At 39.2% G+C, this 19,262-nt stretch overlaps 1 protein-coding gene across 4 annotated transcripts in view; it reads left to right on the top strand.

Annotated features, from left to right (window-relative positions):
• The first annotated feature begins 9,952 nt into the window (after positions 1–9,952).
• Positions 9,953–19,262, top strand: part of LOC132215017 (protein FRA10AC1) — a 32,862-nt gene continuing 23,552 nt past the window's right edge. For 2 of the 4 annotated variants that reach the window (XR_009448394.1, XM_059662875.1), the window contains exons 1-7: positions 9,953–10,311; positions 12,409–12,485; positions 13,854–13,949; positions 14,081–14,126; positions 16,400–16,476; positions 17,551–17,634; positions 18,184–18,268. Coding sequence is in view for 3 of the 4 variants with exons in the window: in XM_059662875.1 (XP_059518858.1) it covers positions 12,409–12,485; positions 13,854–13,949; positions 14,081–14,126; positions 16,400–16,476; positions 17,551–17,634; positions 18,184–18,268 (465 nt within the window). In the remaining variant the exon portion in view is untranslated. Of the gene's footprint in view, positions 10,312–11,264; positions 11,392–12,408; positions 12,486–13,853; positions 13,950–14,080; positions 14,127–16,399; positions 16,477–17,550; positions 17,635–18,183; positions 18,269–19,262 lie in introns of all 4 variants that reach the window. The other 2 variants (XM_059662876.1, XM_059662877.1) reach the window with 2 other exon arrangements.

Here is a 19,262-nt window from a genome sequence, read left to right as displayed (position 1 = left end):
TTTTGTTTTCTGGTTCAGTAGGTTCTCTGAGTCTGTTGTTCTCCCTCTCCTTCTTCCTCTCCTGCCCATATCAATGCCCCCCAGACTCTGCCCTTCACCTTCTCCTGCTGCTGCCTGTCCCCATAAGCCCATCCACTTCCAGTACTCCAATTCGGGCAGATGGTTCTCAACCTTGCCCTTCTGGTGCCAGCTTCCTGGGGAGAGTCACAGAGCAGCATGAAATGATTTGGGAACAGTGATGAGCTACAGCCTTGGACAAAGCCCTGAGGCAGGTGACATTGATCCTGGAGCTCCATCGCCCCGCACCACCCATCAGATCACTGTGCTTTGCAGCTTTCTAATCAAACCAGTTCAGGAAAAGAGCTGGTCATTTTACACAGTCACACTAATATGTTAATTCTGCCACTCATTTGCATTTTTAAAGCCTTTTTTCTCTTTTTGTGGGTTCAACTGATGTTCACGTGTTGAAGACATTTCAGGCTTCACTTAACAGATGGGGGAATTTAGAGGGAAACTGGGACCAAAGGGGGGAGGAAGGAGGGGGAGTTGGTTTGGGAGGCCCTTGTCTTCCCCTAGAAATTTTTTGAAGCGTAGACTCAGAAGCAACCGCAACACCAATGGGAGGGCAGGACTTGGCTGGACTTGCCTCCTGCACACCCTGGGCTGGGTAAGCAATAACTGCAGCTGCTGCAGACCTGTCCCCAGAAACTAGAGGGTGAGGACAGACTGTGGAGTTGACTGCTCGCTGGCTTCCTGCCACCCCCCACACTTAAATGTTCTCTTGGAGCAGACCATCCTGACAACCCTATTTAGAGAGGTTCCTCTTGGTGATTCTCTGTGTTGGCAGCTGTTTTCCTTCATTGCATTTTTCACAGTTTGTGATTATTTTATTTGTTTATTTACTTATCCTTCTTGTCCCCATTTGGACCAATAAGATTTAAGAGGACAGAAACCAGTCTGCATTAATCCCCACTGTGCTCATAGCATAATGTCTGCACCTAGTAGATATTAAGTATTTGTAGCTGTCCCTTCACCACTGGGCACTTAATGAATAGTCCTTGAGCTGAACTAACTGTCCTCAGTAGCTATCCCAGTGCTGAAAGACTTGAGAGCAGCTGGTTCACCTCACTGCTGTGGTAGGGGGTGAGGGTGGGGAATCAGAAAAAATGATGACTTTGAAATAGGCAAAAATTACTAGGAGTCCTTTTTAGCACCCTGTTGAGTAATCAAAAATGTCATTGTCTTTGAGCTATTTTACAACTTTTTAAGTTATATAAAACTGAGAACAATACAAATGATTCTTGCCAATGAAGATGAAAATGAACGTTGTCTGGTGGAGGAGCAATTGATTATTGCCCTGAGGCTATTGACCAATTTTGAATCTATTTGTACACTCACTTTAGGGTTCCTGAGTGCCTATATAGGTGTATTCTTTGAGTTCTCCTTTGAACTGGTGGTAACATCTTGCTGGTTCCCTCATGACTTAGTTAAATAAAATCTCATATGTGTGTTAATTTTATATTTGTACAAAAGTCACAATTTTAGCCTTTAAAATTTATATTTTTCAATTGGACTTTTAATCAAATCAAGAACTTTCATGCATCGATGGATACAATCAAGAAAGTGAAAAGACAGCCTATGAAATGGGAGAAAATATTTGCAGATCATATATCTAGAGTTTACAAAGAACCAAAATTCAACAACAAAAAAATAAAGAACCCAATTCAAAAATAGGCAAAGGACTTGAGTAGACAATTCTCCAAAGAGGATATAAAAATGGTCAATAAGAACATGACGAGACGCTCAATACATTAGTCATTAAGGAAATCCAATTGAAACTACATTGAGCACTGTTTGGCTCAGTGGATAGAGCACTGGCCTTCGGACTGAAGGGTCCCAGGTTCGATTCCTGTCAAGGGCATATCCCCTGGTTGCTGGCTTGATCCCCAGTAGGGGGTGTGCAGGAGACAGCTGATCAATGATTCTTTCTCATCATTGATGTTTCTATCTCTCTCTCTCCCTCCTCTCTGAAATCAATAAAAATATATTAAAAAATAAACCTTTAAAGAAAAAACTACATTGAGATACTGCTTCATATCTACTAGAACGGCTATAATAATAATAATATCAACAAAGAACAGCCCAGCTGATGTGGCTCAGTAGTTGAGTGTCGACCTATGAACCCTCTCTCCTCTCTCTTTCTCTCTGATATTAATAAAAACACATTTTTTAAAAAACAATAAAGAACAGAAAATAACAAGTATTGATGAGGAGATGGAGAAGGTAGGAATATAAAATGGTAGCTATTGTGAAAAACAGTTTGGTAGTTTGTCAAAAGATTAAACATAACACTCTCATATGATCCAGCAATTTTACTCTTATGTATGTATCAAAAGAATTAAAAGCAGGGTTGCCAATGATATTTGTACACCAGTGTCCCTAGCATTATTCACAATAGCCAAAAGGTAAAAACAACCCAAGTGTCTATCCACATATGAAAGGGTAAACAAAATGTGGTCTTATATGCAATGAATATTATTCAGCCATTAAAAGGGTATAAGCAGGGACACATCAGCATGTAGATGGTCCTCTGAGCCCTGGGGATGACTGGGAGTGTTGGTAGGGAACACTCACCCCAGCCTTGCAGAACACCGGGAGCCTGAGATGGCAAAGACTCTGTGGAAGAGAGAAAACTGAGTGTGGTGTCGTAGAAGCCAAGACAGACCTTATTCCTGAAGTCTGGCAACTCATTGTCCAGTGACTTGGGGTCACTTCAGCTGCTGCTTGCCCTGGGAGATGGCACCGTGCAATAGAGTAATACTTCATAAACAGAACATCATAGTATTGTCAGAAACTGTGCTAAATAGTATAGTATATAGAAGTACAACGTCAAAAAACAAATCCGGATTTAGTTAGGAGCAACTTTTATTCAACAAAGTTATTGCAAGGGGGAAAGGAACTATTGTAATAGGGGAAGAGCACTATTGCAACAGGGAGAACCTGCAAGTATCTCAAGCACAGGCAAATAAAGGTCTTCTGTTGTGGAGCGGTGTGAACAAGGCTGGAGAGAACCGAATGTGGGGAAATGGAATGAGAGGGTGGTGTGATCAGATGGTAGATCAAAGAATAGTTTATGCTGAGGCCAGTCTGTTCACAGGAGGGGCTGTATGCTGGCTCAGGCTGAGGGTAGGCCAAAGTTCAGGGCCTTGGAGGAAGGAAAGAAGCTTAGCCAAAGTTTGGTTAACAAACATTTTGTTCCAATTGATCAGTGGGGATGAGTGGTGCGGTTCATCATTTATGAAGCAAAGAATGGGAATTTAGAGGGTCCATGTCTAGATTTTTCCCAGGTTAAATAGTCTCATGTAAGTCATGTGGAAAGAGTGGTGGTTTGCAGTAAGCTGTTTTCCAGAATACAAAAATGGGGGTTGGGGGTAGCAATAAAGTGTGTCACTGAAAAAGTTCTGCTTATGAATCCAAGTATTACATTGGGTGCTGTTGCTTTTACATAGCCAAAGCAAGGAAAAGCATGAAGTCTCCATCCCCTGTTACCACTGTCCCTTTAAACCTATCCGGTCATTTATGTTATCTGTGTGTGTTTATGTGTGTCCATTTCCTACCAACAATTATCACCTTCAGTACCAGGACAACTAATCAAAGAGGTTTTACTTTCAGAGAATATGTTAATTAAGGCATCATTTAGACCAGCGGTTCTCAACCTGTGGGTCGCGACCCCTTTGGGGGTCGAGCGACCCTTTCACAGGGGTCACCTAAGACCATCGGAAAACACATATATAATTACATATTGTTTTTGTGATTAATCACTATGCTTTAATTATGTTCAATTTGTAACAATGAAAATACATCCTGCATATCAGATATTTACATTACGATTCATAACAGTAGCAAAATTACAGTTATGAAGTAGCAACGAAAATAATTTTATGGTTGGGGGTCACCACAACATGAGGAACCGTATTAAAGGGTCGCGGCATGAGGAAGGTTGAGAACCACTGATTTAGACAAATGTAATTGCTTACTATTTACACCTAACTGCCTGACCACATAATAATGTCCTGATCACATAATAATGATGACATACATCCTTAGACATGTGGCAGACCCACTGCACTGGATATTTCACTTCATTATACCACACACTCTTTACATGGTCAACCTGTGTTCATAAATTTTAAAATCATGTGATATGGTCAAATCTTACTTGCTGCTTGCTTACATCTTATAAGAGAAGCTCTTGGTGCCACTGGTGAATATGGCAGGTCTGGCCTGGAGGATATAACTCCCTTTCCTTTGGATGCAAAGTCAGTGCAGTTTGTGGCACATAATTAAACCTGTGGTTGAAGCATTTTGAACATGAGCATGAAGTCCTCTGTCTCTGGAGCATTTCCTGTCTTTCTTCTCTCATGGCTAGGGGTCCTACCCTGGTGTTCCCACAGGCTTCTGGGACTATTCCTACTGCCCACAGCACTGAACTATAAGGACCTTATTTCTGTGCCGGTGTCCCATCTAGAATTTGAACTTGATGAGGGGAATTATATCTTTTCTATGATTACAGGCTCAGGTCTAGCCAACCCTTGAGGAAGGGTCCAGAGGTACAATACCTATTCCCTTCATTAATATAGTGAGTCTCTCCACTTGCACATTTCTGAGTGAGGTGGGAAACCGTTATACCCAAGGATATTAGATGACAAAAAAATAAGTGCATCCGTTTTCCGGTGACGTTTAGTGCTCCCAGTCTCTGTTTCTCACCTCATCTGACCTGATTAGTATCTCCCTATCTCTTAATCACAAGGCCCTTTATCCATGACTGCCTCAGAGAGGGGTTCTGTAGACATCCTGTCTCTGCTTTTGCCTCCTGGGAACAAGCCTACCAATGACAATTAATTCATCTGGCTAATTGGTATATTGTTGTCTTTCCACGTTGCTTCACGGTGTTCATTCACGCTCTGGCAGCCTCCACCTGGCACTTACACAAGCAAGGGACTGACCTTTGACCAGCTTGCAAAAGATAGCTATTAGACCGCGTCTCTTCATGCACTGAGCTTTACTACGGAGGTCGTGGAACTGCCTTCTGCCAGATTCTGGCTTATAAATGTGCAGGAAGTGCAGGCTGACCTTGCCGAGTGCTCAAGGCCTGGGCGCTTGCAGTCCTTTGGGTGCTGACTAGCATCCTTTTAAACACTTATAGAGCCACCTGTCTGCTTCCGTCTCAGCGCCTACAGGAAATTTGTCTTTGTGCAAGCATTTAAATAGCATCATTTCTGAAGCCTCAGGAAATCCCACCTATGCACTCCCCAATCTATTCTGTTCCTTCCATTTGCCAATTGCACTCAAACTTTTAAAAACCAAAAGGAACAGTTACATTTTAAAATGTAAACTTGTTATTGAAATATTACATACATATATAAAAATGCACAAATCATGGACCACTCACGTAATGAATGCCAGGATCAAGAAATAGAACCATGTCGCTAGAAGCACCCTCCCCTCCCCTTACCATGCTCCCCGCCCCCCCACTGCCACCACTGCCTTGTGCCCACTTCCAGTCTCCTCCCCTACACACACCAGGAAAACTACTATACTGGCTGGTAACAGATAACTTTTGCTTTTGTCCTTTATATAAATGGGATCATGTTATATGTATTCTTTTGAATATACAAATGCTTCTTTGGCTCAGCATTATATTGATGAGATTTATTCATGCTCTTCCATCTAGTTGTACTTTGTTCATTTTTATTGCTGTATAGCATGCCATTGTGTGAGTAAACTGCTATATGTTTAATGATTCTAATGCTGATGGACATATGGATTGCTTCCAGATTTGAGTTATAAACGTTGCTGTCATCATCACTAGTCCTTTCTAGTATAGGTCTTTTGGTGAACATAGGTACACTTTTCTGTTGAAAATACACTGGGGAATGGAATATATGAGATATAGGATACATACATTCAGCATTAGTAGGTACTATTGAACACCTTTTCTAGGGTGGCTACCAATTTACACTCCCACCAGCAGCATATAAGAGTTATAGTCATGACACATCTTCATCAGCACTAGATCTGTCTTTTCCATTTAGGTATTCTGGTGGGTGTGTAAAAAATGTGCATTGTGTTCTTAATTTGCATTTCTCTGATAACTAGTAGCAATGAGCACTTCACTTTATGTGCATTGGCCACTTGAATATCTTTTTAAAAAATATATTTCTTTATTGATTTCAGAGAGGAAGGGGGAGAGAAAGAGAGAGAGAGAGAGAGAGAGAGAGAGAGAGAGAGAGAGAAAGAGAGAGATCAATGATGAGAGAATCATTGATTGGCTGCCTCCTGCATGCCCCCCACTGGGGATGGAACCTGCAACCCCGGCATGTGCCCCTTGACCAGAATCGAAACTGGGACCCTTCAGTCCGCTGGCCAAACCGGCTAGGGCTGAATATCTTTTTTGTGAATTGTCTGTTTAAGTCTTTTGCTAATTTGGAGGGCAGGAGTTTATACTGTTTACTTAATAATTTTAAAAAATACTTTTATTGATTTAATAGAGGAAGGGAGAATAAGAGAGAGACAGAAACATCAATGATGAGAGAGAATCATTGATTGGCTGCCTCCTGCACCCAACCTCCCCACCCCCCACCAGATATGGAGCCCACAACTCGGGCATGTGCCCTGACTGGAATCAAATGATGACCACCTGATTCATAGGTCGACCCTCATCCACACTGGCTGGGCAATAATTTTTAAAGTTCTTTTTATATTCTGATAATGTGTTGAATATGCATATTGCAATATTTTCTCCCATCTTGTGAACTTAATGCTTCTTTTTCTTAATAGTCTTTTAAATGAGTCCTTTGTGCTTTGTGCTAGCTGTTTGTGTTTCATATCTAAGAAAAGTTTTCCCACTCTAAAGAAGCTATCATGAAATATCATGAAGATGTTTTCTTTGAAATTAACTTGTGTATGGTGTGAGGTAGGAATCAAGATTTGTTTTTTACCATATTATTCTGTTTGATCTGGAACTAATTATTGAAAAATTCATACTTAAACCTATACCATTAATCATGGGATTATATATGTATGGATCCATTTTTGGACCATTTCCAAGAAACAGTTAATTGTTAAACTTATTCTCAAGAAAGAATGCCTGTAATCTGATTCTTCCCTCAAATAGCATTTATTATGAACTAGGCATCATGTTAATTAGCTGCCTCATTTCATGTTAAACCTTATCAACCCCCCAGTTAGATAGGCACTACTACTACCATTATCTCCATTTTATAGATAAGGAAATTAATACTCAGAGAATAAAATAACTTGCTCAAGATTTCCTAGCTAGTAAGTATCAGAAACCTGATTTGAATGTAGGTCTGGCTGACTTTGAAGTGCATCTCTTTTTTTTTTTTTTTTTAATTGTATAGGAAATTTCTTTTTCTTTTTTTTAATATATATATATTTTTATTGATTTTTTACAGAGAGGAAGGGAGAGAGATAGAGAGTTAGAAACATCGATGAGAGAGAAACATCGATCAGCTGCCTCCTGCACATCTCCTACTGGGGATGTGCCCACAACCCAGGTACATGCCCTTGACCGGAATCGAACCTAGGACCTTTCAATCCGCAGGCCGACGCTCTATCCACTGAGCCAAACCGGTTTCGGCTTGAAGTGCGTCTCTTTATTATACTGTTTAGAGCAGCTTTGTTTTGAGGGGGGGGGGGCAATAAAGATGTGTGATGGAGTGTGGGACCAACTTTCCTCACCTCCATCATATATTTATCAGAATATTTTGTTACTTTATTTGAGTTACACAGCCTTGGTGCACATTTAAATTTTCATATTAATTGAAAGAATACATTTTAAAGATTGGGAACCATAGGTTCATGCCATTTACTAAGCACTTGGCATGTGATAGAATATATTGTTGTTATTATTCTATATATTCTTTCTTTCTTACTAGCCAACTTTTAAGAGTAAGGAGTGGCTTTTACATATTTGTAACTCTGGTGACTAAGGACACTGCTCTGCCCAGAGCAGGCACTTAATAAATATTGGTGTTTGTTTTTTTATAGTTGTTGAGCTGTAATTGCTAACTTGAGAACTTGAAATTTCCTGATCAAGTATGTTTTCTATCCTGTATTGTTTTTAGTTTAGATCATGTGACCAACTCCTAACATATATTTTCTATTTTTTTCTCTTTCAATAACTGCTGCCTCAAAGGGGAAAATGCAGATCTGTTGCTCAATGGTCTGGTAGCAACAGATCTGAAATTTTTTAAATGTATAATCAGGAGCTGATTCCCACACAATTGAGGAGTTAAAAAGAAAGAGAGAAAGAGAGCCTGAAATTGACACAGAGAGAGACAGAGAGCAAACTGGGTCTTGCTCTAGAGACCCTCTCCGGGTCTGTGGCTTTAAGTTCTGTGCTTCTATTTCTCATATGCAAAACAGGACTAATAACAAAACAGCACAGGCTTGTTGTAAGATAAAATGAAGCAACAGACAAAAATATCCTAAGAACTGGAGGAAAATGCTATTTAATGTCAAATATTGGTAGAAAGTAAATTGAATACAAGGTACAGATGTGTTTGATTTTATTGATAATAAGTAAAAGAACAAAATAGACATTTTTAGATATTTACTAAAAATGGAACTGCTTGACAAAATAATTCAATATGGTATAATGGTAAATTGCGAAACTTTCTATTGCTTTAAAGTTTTTGCATAAACATTATAATTGATGTATAATCAGATTACATTTTGAAGTAACTGAATTTACAGTAATTTAACTTAACAAATTTTTAAGATCATAGTCAATGCGTCGGCAAGGCAGGACATTTCTTAATTTACTGATAAAAGGGGGCCTTGAACCAATAAGCATATTATCTATTGTGTAGTGTAAAAGATATAAAATAATGAGTGTGTATTAAGTGCCAAGGTTTTCTCTAAACTCAGTAGTGTGCCAGTTCAATTCAACAAATATTTAATTATTGCTTGTGTTTTCCAAGGACCCGTGTTGGGTCCTGAGGAGGAAGCAAAGATGAATAGCACCAGCCAGAGGGAGACAAGACATTAATCCAGTGACTAGGCTACAAAGCAGAATGAAGAATCATAAAGTAGAAGAGGTAAAACACAGCGAGGACTTGGTGGAGCCTAAAATTTCTTTTCCTTCCTCCCTCCCTCCCTCCCTCCCCCCCCCCCTTTCCTTCATATTCATTCTCTCTCTCTCTCTCTCTCTCTCTCTCTCTCTCTCTCTCTCTCTCTTCTCTCTCTCTCTCTCTCTCTCTCTCTCTCTCTCTCTCTCTCTCTCTCCTATTTTGGACCTCTTTTCACATGTGCCAGATCGCTTATCTGAGGTCCTTGTCTGCAGAGAAGCTGCAATCCTGTAAAATCTCCCCTATTCCCTATTCATCCTTTCCTCACATTTTTATGAGCTCCCCTGCCACCAGCACTGCATTTGGAATGGTATCTATTGTGTGGGTGGTAAAACGATGGACAGCTATTTTTGTTCTAATTATGAGAACGGTTTTATTGGGCGCGGGGGTGGGAGGGGGCGGGTAGGGGAGAAGGAAGAAAGCAGATCAGAGACTGAGCAGCTCAGCAAGGATGCTCCGAGGAGGCGTTACTAAGGTTACTAGAAAGCGGACGGCAGGTGACATTTAGACAGGATTTTTTCTAAAACAAAACATATTTTCAAATGAGGCGTGTGGACTTAGTGAGCGCAGTGCCACACAGTATTCTCGAGAGGGGAAGGGAAAGAGGCACAAAAAAACAACCACCACCACCCGAGGGCTGCGACTTCGAGACCGCAGGGAGCCTCTGCGTCCCCTTCCAGCCCTGTTCTTCCGCCGCTTTTGTTTCCCGGGACGCTTCTGGCTGTAGCACAAGTTCGGCTACTCCCGGGGACGGTGCCATTTAGGTGTAACACGCGTCCGAGCCGGGCCGGAAGCACCGCCCTCTCGGGTCCCGTAGGGAGAGGAGGGGAGCGGGTGGTGGTGGCGGCGGCGGGGCTGCGCGGCCGAGCCGGACGGCGGTGGCCCTGCAGCAGCTCGTTCAGGCCGTGGGTCGTCGCTGCAGCCGCCCGGAAAGCAGAAAACGACGACTCTGCGGGCGAACTCGGCAGCGCCGGGAGGCGGGGAAGGAGTGTGTGAGAAGGGCCGTGAGTGCATTGGGCGCTGGGGAGAAGGACCCCGAACTTGCACCTCCCATGCAAAAGTTGATTATTGTTTTTCCTTTTGATAGATTCTGGAGTAGCCGGCGTCTCCTTTCTCGAACTTCTGTCGGCCCTTGTCCGTCTATTCGTTGCCTGAAGTGAGTGAGAGCATTTTAGTGCCACCGCTGAGTGGAGATGGGTATGGGATGGATGAAGCGGCCGGAGAGAAAAAGAAATGGGAGAGGGGACCGGGTCGGAGGTGGTGTCCTGGGGTGTGGGAACTCGATGACGATGGTACTGATAGTTAGCATGTACCGGGTTTCACTGTGCCAGACACTGTTCTAGAAGCCTTTGCATGTGGTCATGCGATTTCCAGTCCCCTGAAACCGGTCCTCTTCACTAACCTCACTGAGAGATGGGGGCCCTGAGGCTCACAGGGTGTAGAACCTGCTCGAAGGAAGACAAATGAGACGTGCGGAGCCAGGATTTGGATGTCGGTGGGGTGATCCCAGAACATGCAGCACCCAGTCATTGTTCCCCATCAAGATGTGAAGGAAGTGAGCACGTAAGGAGTGAGAGGCTGGTATGGCGTGAACAGATGTGATAGGTGGAGCAAGGAATTGACATAACAGAGAGGGTGTGCTCCAGGTGAAGGCAGATGTGAGGGTGGAGCGGAGCTGCTGCCTTATAACCTTCTCCCTCCTGGCTCGGGCTTCCTCTCTAGGATTCGGCGGGACGAAGAGAGGTATTCAGCCGCACACCTACACTTGGAAGTGGAAATATAGGAGATAGTCAAACCTCGGTTCTGAAACGTCTTCCATCTCGAACAGTTAGGTTCTCAACCAGGTGGTTCACGCAGAATTCTCTGCTGTCCAGCAAGACGCTGGTTCTCAGTCATGCTGATCCCTGTATGCTCAGTCAGTGTCTCTCAGGCAGCAAAGGAGAGAATGTGCCAGTGTGAGTCAGTTTACTGCTAAACCTCACGTTAACATCTCAGGAAATTGTGCTGAGAATATTTTCGTTTTGTTTTGGTTTTGGCTTTTGGGAATCTGGAATGGATTAATTCAATTTACATTATTTCTAATGGGAAAAATAATTTGGTTTCAAACAGCCTTCCAGGACGAATTAGGTTCCAGAACCAAGGCTCTACTGTAATAGATCATAGGCTTTAAGGATTACGTGATACAGCCACCTTATTTAGCAGATGAAGCCCAAAGAGATGAAGCAATTTATTCAAGGTACCCAGGGCTAGAAACATATTTTGTCTTAGGTCCAGTGCAATGAAATTTATAGAGAGTTCTTTCCTCTTTTTTTATTTTCTTAAACCATCACCTGAGGATATGTGTTTTTGTTGTTCTTTTTAGAGAGAAAGGAAGGAAGAAAGAGAGAAACATTAATGGGTTGCCTCCGGTATGCACACTGACTAGGGATTGAACCCCCAACCTGGGTATGTGCCTGCAGGAATTGAACCTGCAGCCCTTCAGTGCACAGGATGATTCCCCAACTGAGCCGTACATAAGGCAAACCGGTTGATGTTTCTCTCTCACATCAACTTTTCTCTCAAATCAATAAACGTGTCCTCAAGTGATGATTAAGGAAAGGAAGGAAAAAAATAATATACTGTTCACAAATGAAGTAAGTCTAATGGAATACAATAATCAAAATATTAGCATATTCCAGAGATGCAATTTGGAATAGTGGAAATCATGGTCTTAAGAGTCAAGTAGGTAAGCTTAGCCACCTATTTGCTCTGTATAATTGATATACTTTACGTCACTTGTCCTTGATTTCTTTATCTGTAAAATGTGGAGATATTAGTTCCTAACTTGCAATTAGAAGCAGTATTTGTAAGTAAGTACCTAGCATAATGTCTGGAACAAAGTTGATGATAAATACACAGCAACTGTTATTACTCCAAGTTAAATGAAAGTGAAGCATTGCTGAATCTTGTATGCAGTCACATGGCAGCTTCTCGACCTGGTATTCAATAAAAGGGTCAAAGACTAGCCTCTCGTTGGCCTAATGGTGAAAAATGTTTATTCATTTCCTGAAGGGTAAGTCTGTTATTTCAAAGTGAATGAAAGTTTTAGATGTGTAGATAGCCCAGGGACAGTGATATATCCACCACAATCTTTTAAACTATTTTGGCTTTTAAAGTTAACATGTTTTTTTTAAAGATAATTTATTTTTAAACTATTCTGTTTCATGAGTAGTGAGCAACTTAGGTTCTTAGTAACTGACTTTATGCTTTACAGATGCATGGTCATGGAGGCTACGACTCTGATTTTAGTGATGATGAACACTGTGGAGAATCTAGCAAAAGGCAAAAAAGGTAATTTTGTGTTGAGCTGTGTTTTGGATCCTTTCTAGATTGAGATGAAGTATAAAGAAATAATATTGAAAGTTTTTGAATTGTGCTTGTAGGTGAAGACAACGATGTTCTACTGAATGAATTTTTGTTTAAAGATTTGAGAACAGTTATGTGAAAAATTAGAAAATGTTTGTGCTGTGAAGGGATTTATGGAAGTGGAAGGGGAGGAAGGACTTTTTACTTGCAGATGTCATAGCTAAGACGGGGCATGGTTGGCGGTCCCTTTGCTAGTGCTTTACTTCAGAATAAGCTTAGTGTGGGGGTGTTCATGGGAGTTCTGTTGACTTGGAAGGGACAAGATCTGTCAGCAGATAAAGCCGGGAAGCTACTACATCTTGGTGGGATTGCTATTAGGGGTGTGGTTTTCAGATTCTAGTGCTTAGAAACTTGATTTTATCTAGTAACTTAGGAGTAGTTGACTGATTGACTAGTCAAACTTATAAAAATTGGTTTATTATTTTACACTGTGAGCAATATATTAGACATACTAATTGAGACTGAATATTTTTGTTGGGTATTCAAGTCTTCGTGGATAACCAAAAGAATAGAAAGAATTAGAACAAATTACATTTTATGGTGCTTTCCATTTTTTGAGATTTTTCATTCAAAAATATTACTTTGTAAGAATAGAATTTGAGCAAATCTAGTTAGATAATCTTCTCTGCTCTAGGGTTACATATACCTACCTAACTAGGGCTAACCATTATAGTTTCTATTACCTATAACCAATCCTTTTTTTCATATTATCAGTTCCCAAAAACTTCGATATCTCTACTTTACAAACAGGGAAATTGTGGCACAAAAAACTTAAGTAACTTAGTTTTATTTAAGATTAAGATAGTGAATGAGCCCTGACCAGTTTGGCTCAGTGGATAGAGCGTCGGCCTGCGGACTGAAGGGTCCCAGGTTCGATTCCAGTCAAGGGCATGTACCTGGGTTGCAGGCACATCCCCAGTAGGAGGCAGCTGATCGATGTTTCTAACTCCCTATCCCTCTCCCTTCCTCTCTGTAAAAAATCAATAAAATATATTAAAAAAAAAAAAAAAAAGATAGTGAATGACACAGCCAGAATTTGAACCCAGGAACCTTGTGGATCAGATACCAGGACTCATACATTTGTTAGTTTCATCTCCATTTTATAGGTATAAAAGAAAGTTAAGATATTAATTAGGACATGTAAGGAAACATAAAATGTATGATTAAAGATCAGTGGGTCTTTTTAAGTTAAGACTTAAATTCTTTAAAACATGTTCCAAATGTGAAGTTAAAAAGAAACAAGAAAACCCTTTGAGAAAAATAAACTCTTAATAATTTTTCTTAATAAACCAGGACCACTGAAGATGATTTACTGCTCCAAAAGCCCTTTCAGAAAGAAAAACATGGGAAGGTGGTCCATAAACAGGTTGCAGAAGAATTGCTGGATAGGTATAGTATTTCAACATAAATTACTTTGTTTGATTTAAGATGTTTTTATAAGCTCGGGGACTTGAAGATTTGAATATATTAATTAGAATATAGACATTGGAATTTGCTTAAAATAAAATTTGTCTTAACAGGGAAGAAGCAAGAAATAGAAGGTTTCATCTCATAGCTATGGATGCTGTATCCTTTTTATATTTCTAGGTTTTTAGAACAAATAGAATATTTTAAAATCTTTTTTATTTTATAAAATTTTATAAAGCCAGATTATTATTTTACTTTTAAAGTGTTTATTGAATTTTGTCATTTCTCCTTTTGAGTACAGTTCTTTTTTTCTCTCTAATATTGTATATAAAAAAGATTGAGAGACAAAAATAATAAAACATATTCCCCATGTTCCAAAAATATGTTTACAAAGTTAATGAACTTGCAAATATTTTTTCTAACCTGTTTTGCCATGCTCACAACATTTCTCATTTTTATACTATGCTTGTCTTCTGTCTCATTTTAATTCATTCTCTTCCTACCCCTTCTTGGGTAGTTAAGGTCTTTGTAAAATAGTATTTAAAAGTATATCTTTGTCTACTCCATCTTCCTGGAAGAAAAGCTCCACCTGCCACCTGTTTTGGAAATAGATTTTTAGAACCACAGCTATGCTCATTCATTTAGATGTTATGTGCCTTCTTTCATACTAGAATGGCAGGACTGTGCAATTGCAACAGAGATCATATCGCCCACATATTTACAAAACATGTTTGCTGATCCTAGTTCTAAAAGATTTAAATGACTTGCTAAGGTCACATGAGCCATGAGTGAGAGACCAAGAGCTAGAACTCATATCTCCAGATATTTGACTCTTCTCTTTTTTCTTTTCTGACATGTTAACTGTTTTGTTTCCAGTTTTGGAAGTATATTCTGATTTGATACTCTATTAGAACACATTGTGATCAATTAAGTCACTGTCCTATATAATAAAAGGCTAATATGCAAATCAGCTGAACAGCAGAACGACCAGTCGCTATGACATGCGCTGACCACCAGGAGGCAGATGCTCAATGCAGGAGCTGCCCCCTGGTGGTCCACAGGGGGAGCGCTCCTCAGCCAGAAGCCGGGCTCACGATGCAGAGGCGGTGGTGGGAGCCTCTACCCCCTCTGCAGCAATGCTAAGGATGTCCAACTGATGGTGTAGGCCCGCTCCCTGTGGGGACATCCCCCAATGGCTCCTAAACTGTGAGAGGGTGCAGGCTGGGTGTAGAGGGATTCCCCCACACACACACCATTTTCGTGCACCGGGCCTCTAGTCTTTAATATAATAGGATGTAGTCACAAATAGTATTATAGATGTGGTAAGATCTATATGTGTATGTTCACTTCTAGAACAGGGGTCCTCAAACTTTTTAAACAGGGGGCCAGTTCACTGTCCCTCAGACCGTTGGAGGGCCGGACTATAGTTTAAAAAACAGCAACTATGAACAAATTCCTATGCACCCTGCACATATCTTATTTTGAAGTAAAAAAACAAAACGGGAACAAATACAATATTTGTATTCACATGTGGCCCGCGGGCCGTAGTTTGAGGATCCCTGTTCTAGAGAGTACCATTAAGCTTTAACCTCATATATCTTGTTATACTGCACTAAAAATAAACATGACTGTGGGTTCTTTGAATATTAAAAAAGGGTATAAAAGCCCTGACCGGTTTTGCTCAGTGGATAGAGTGTCGGCCTGCAGACTGAAGGTTCCCGGGTTTGATTCCAGTCAAGGGCATGTACCTTGGTTGCGGGCACATCCCCAGTAGGAGATGTGCAGGAGGCAGCTAATCGATGTTTCTCTCATCGATGTTTCTAACTCTCTATCCCTCTCCCTTCCTCTCTGTAAAAAAATCAATAAAAATACATATTTTTTTTAAAAAAGGTATAAAAAATAACATCTTATTTATTATATTTACTGTTTTTTGAAAGCCTAATGTTAGGGTCTAATATTATAGAAGTTGCATCTTCTATTTTTAGAAGTTTTATTATTACTAAAATAGCTAAGTTATATTTTATAATAGTGAAAGGTAAATTCTCCTTACCTTTAATTTTTGTACTCCTTAACTTACAATTTTTCATATTGATGAGTAAAATGAGTGGTGGTGTGAGGCTATATGTAGTTTAGCAATAGAAGAGGAAACTTTCTTTCTCACCGGTAGAGATATGTTTTATCATGAGTAGTATGTGCTGGAGAAAAGTTTAAAACAATATAAATAGTATTCAGTAGAAAGTGAAAGTCCCTGTTTTCTATAATGTTCATATGTAATAGTCTAATATTTACCTTGTTCTATCTTTGAATTTATAAGCATTGTATAGTATATATTTACATATTAAAAAAGCATACTATGCTTTTTATTTCTATTCACTAATATGTCATGGACAAAAACAACTCTTAAATAAAATCCTTAATTTTTTGCATTTCAGTATCAAAGGCATGCAAAGTTTGTAAATGACTATATTTTATATTATGGTGGCAAAAAAGAAGATTTCAGGCGATTGGGGTAAGTGTCATGAAGTTTACATAGAATTAGAGGGGAGAGTGGGGATCTTTTAAAGACCCGTAGCTACTATGTCTTCTGGTTCTGTAGTTTTCCTCTGTTTCCATTCTATAATTTCCCCTGCTTTCCTCTGTTGTATCATAAAGTGGAGAGACCATCCATAGCTTCTAGCTAAGTAGCTTCTCATGAACCCCATTTTTCTAGTAACAGGCAGCCTGCAGAGCTAGATCTGCCCCTGGCAATAACAGAGTGTGAGGAATACACATGTACCTGATAATGTAGGTTTTTGGGTTTTTTTGAGGATCTTTGAACTTTTTAAACCTCAGTGTTTGGGATTGCTTTTTTAAAGGTAGGGAAAACAAGAAACCTCACTCTAATATTTCCCACACGTGAAATTGCTTCCTGTATTTGGGGCTCTTCTCTTGAGAGCCTCTTGGTTTTGTATGGGTTTTTCCCTCTGACTTAACAATTTTCTGAATTGGGAGACCCCTAAAACACTTTATACCATATCATCTATCCCAAACTTACCTCCCTCTCAGTTTGGCCTGTACTCCCCTATAATCCCTTGTTTTATAAACGTATACTGTTAGCATCCGGAAAAATTATACCCTTCAACTCTCTTCCTTACTGTCTTCCTAGGAAGCTATAGTAAAATGAGGAATGGAAAACTCTTCATATAATTTTAAAAGTAGATCTCAATAGGGTAGTGTTGTTGACATTTTTTTATTTTCTGAAAGTTATTTTCATACATTTTCCCTTGTCCATTTAATGTTTACTCAGATTTCTCATTCTAGCTTTGGTTATTTAGCACCGTGTGTATAATTGCAATCAGTGCCAGAGATGGATGAGTTTCTTATCCATTTAAATTGCTTCTGTAGTAGCACCCTTTATAGTGCATTTGAAAAGTACTGAAATAATTTTTACAAATATATGTACATATATGCATACACATAAAACTGTCTTTATCTTTGTGTATTTTATTTTTACTTAGGTCTTCAAAAGCCTCACAAACTGTTTAACCTCCTAAATTTGACTAATTCAGTGTTTATATTAGATTGAAATAGTTTTATTTTCCAGGGAAAATGACAAGACAGACATGGATGTTATACGAGAAAATCATAGATTCCTCTGGAATGAGGAGGACGAAGTGGACATGAATTGGTAATTTTAGTCATCTCACACATAATGCATCAAATGCTTTTATTCTGTCTCTCTTACCCTGTATAGAACAAATCTGAATTGAGGACATAAAACCATGCTTCAGATTACTGAATCTAGTTTGGTTCTTTTGGTAACTTTTACCAATTTTAACTGACTTCTCATGGCTTGAGTTTGTCTTAAAAAAAAAAAAAAGAAAGAAAAACATTTAAGAAATGATTCTGTTGCCCTGTAAAATGCTTCTTTTTAAAATTTTAAAATATTTTGGATAAAAAGTAATACCTGAAAATGGTCCTAAAAATCCAAACATTACAAAGGCTAAAAAGTGAAGAGTAAGGCTCTTTCTCATGTCTGACTGTCAGTCTTCTAGATTTCCTTCCTGAAAGAGCAGTTATAATAGTTCATATTCAGAATTCTATGCACGTGTAAGTAATAGTCCTCTTTTATAACATTAATATTTATATCATATGCATTATTTATTTGACATTGCTTCCAAGTAGCAAACTATGGTTAAATTTCTAAAAGAAGATTTATATATTTTTATGAATCTAGGGAGAAAAGACTTGCAAAGAAATACTATGATAAATTATTCAAGGAATACTGCATAGCAGATCTCAGTAGATACAAAGAAAATAAGGTATGCCTTCCAAATGTTTCTATAAGAAGGTTCTTATAAAAGTAGAGCGTTACTTTTTATTATACTGTCTTACCCCCTCATTCTTTTAAAGATGAGATTCTAGTCTAAAGTGCCCTGTATCTACAAAGTATCATTTGGACCATTTAACTCTGCAGCTGTGGATCTTACAAAGGGCCTCTTAGTCAAGGGTGCTTCTTTGTGAGCTGAGGCAAACAAGTCTAAAATTAAACACAAGTGGCTACTGGATCCTGTTTTCATATTGACTCTAGAGCCTCTCGTGATTATAATGAATAATTTGACACTGCAGAATGATGTCTTGTTTCACAGATGAAACTGACTATTTTTTCCAAATTGATTATCATTTATAAAGAGGCAGATGCTCATCTTTTGTTACAGAAATGTCTATTCCAGTAAAATTAATTTATCAGCTAATTAGTAATGGCAGATTTTCATTCCCACTTTACATCTTATTTTAGTTAATATTAAAGGGATTTTTATTCCTATCTCATATTTCACATTTGTAGCTATAGAAGGTGACCCAAGAACATATGATCTCAATTTGAAATGGCAGGGGAGGGAATGTTGCATAAATCTTTATGTTTGGATTGTATACATTTATATTAAGACAACCCGTTTAAAAAGCTGTTTTAAATTTATTATAAGGATTTTGGTTTCATTTAAATAGTTAAATCTCAGAACCGTGGTTGGTTTAATTTTTCAGTAGCACCTTAAACATGTGGGTTGCTTCACAATATTCTTATAGATAATAGCAGTGTCCATTTTTATAACCTATGCACTTGGTGTATCCCAAAGACTTCCTCAGTTTCATGTGAATTACTCTTATCTCTGTACTAGTTATTGCCATATCAAATCCAAAAGCACCACAGCAGTTGGAGTTTCTTGAAAGTTTCTATACTTCAAGTTGAATGTGAAACATAGGTCTTTCTAACAGCACATAATGAAGCAGCTTTTTCGACTATGACTCATTTGTTGA

The sequence above is a fragment of the Myotis daubentonii genome, chromosome 13, assembly GCF_963259705.1.
Source record: "Myotis daubentonii chromosome 13, mMyoDau2.1, whole genome shotgun sequence".
NCBI classification, from domain to species: domain Eukaryota; kingdom Metazoa; phylum Chordata; class Mammalia; order Chiroptera; family Vespertilionidae; genus Myotis; species Myotis daubentonii.
The sequence above is the reverse complement of the archived record's forward strand: the minus strand, read 5'-3'. Positions and strand labels throughout refer to the sequence as shown.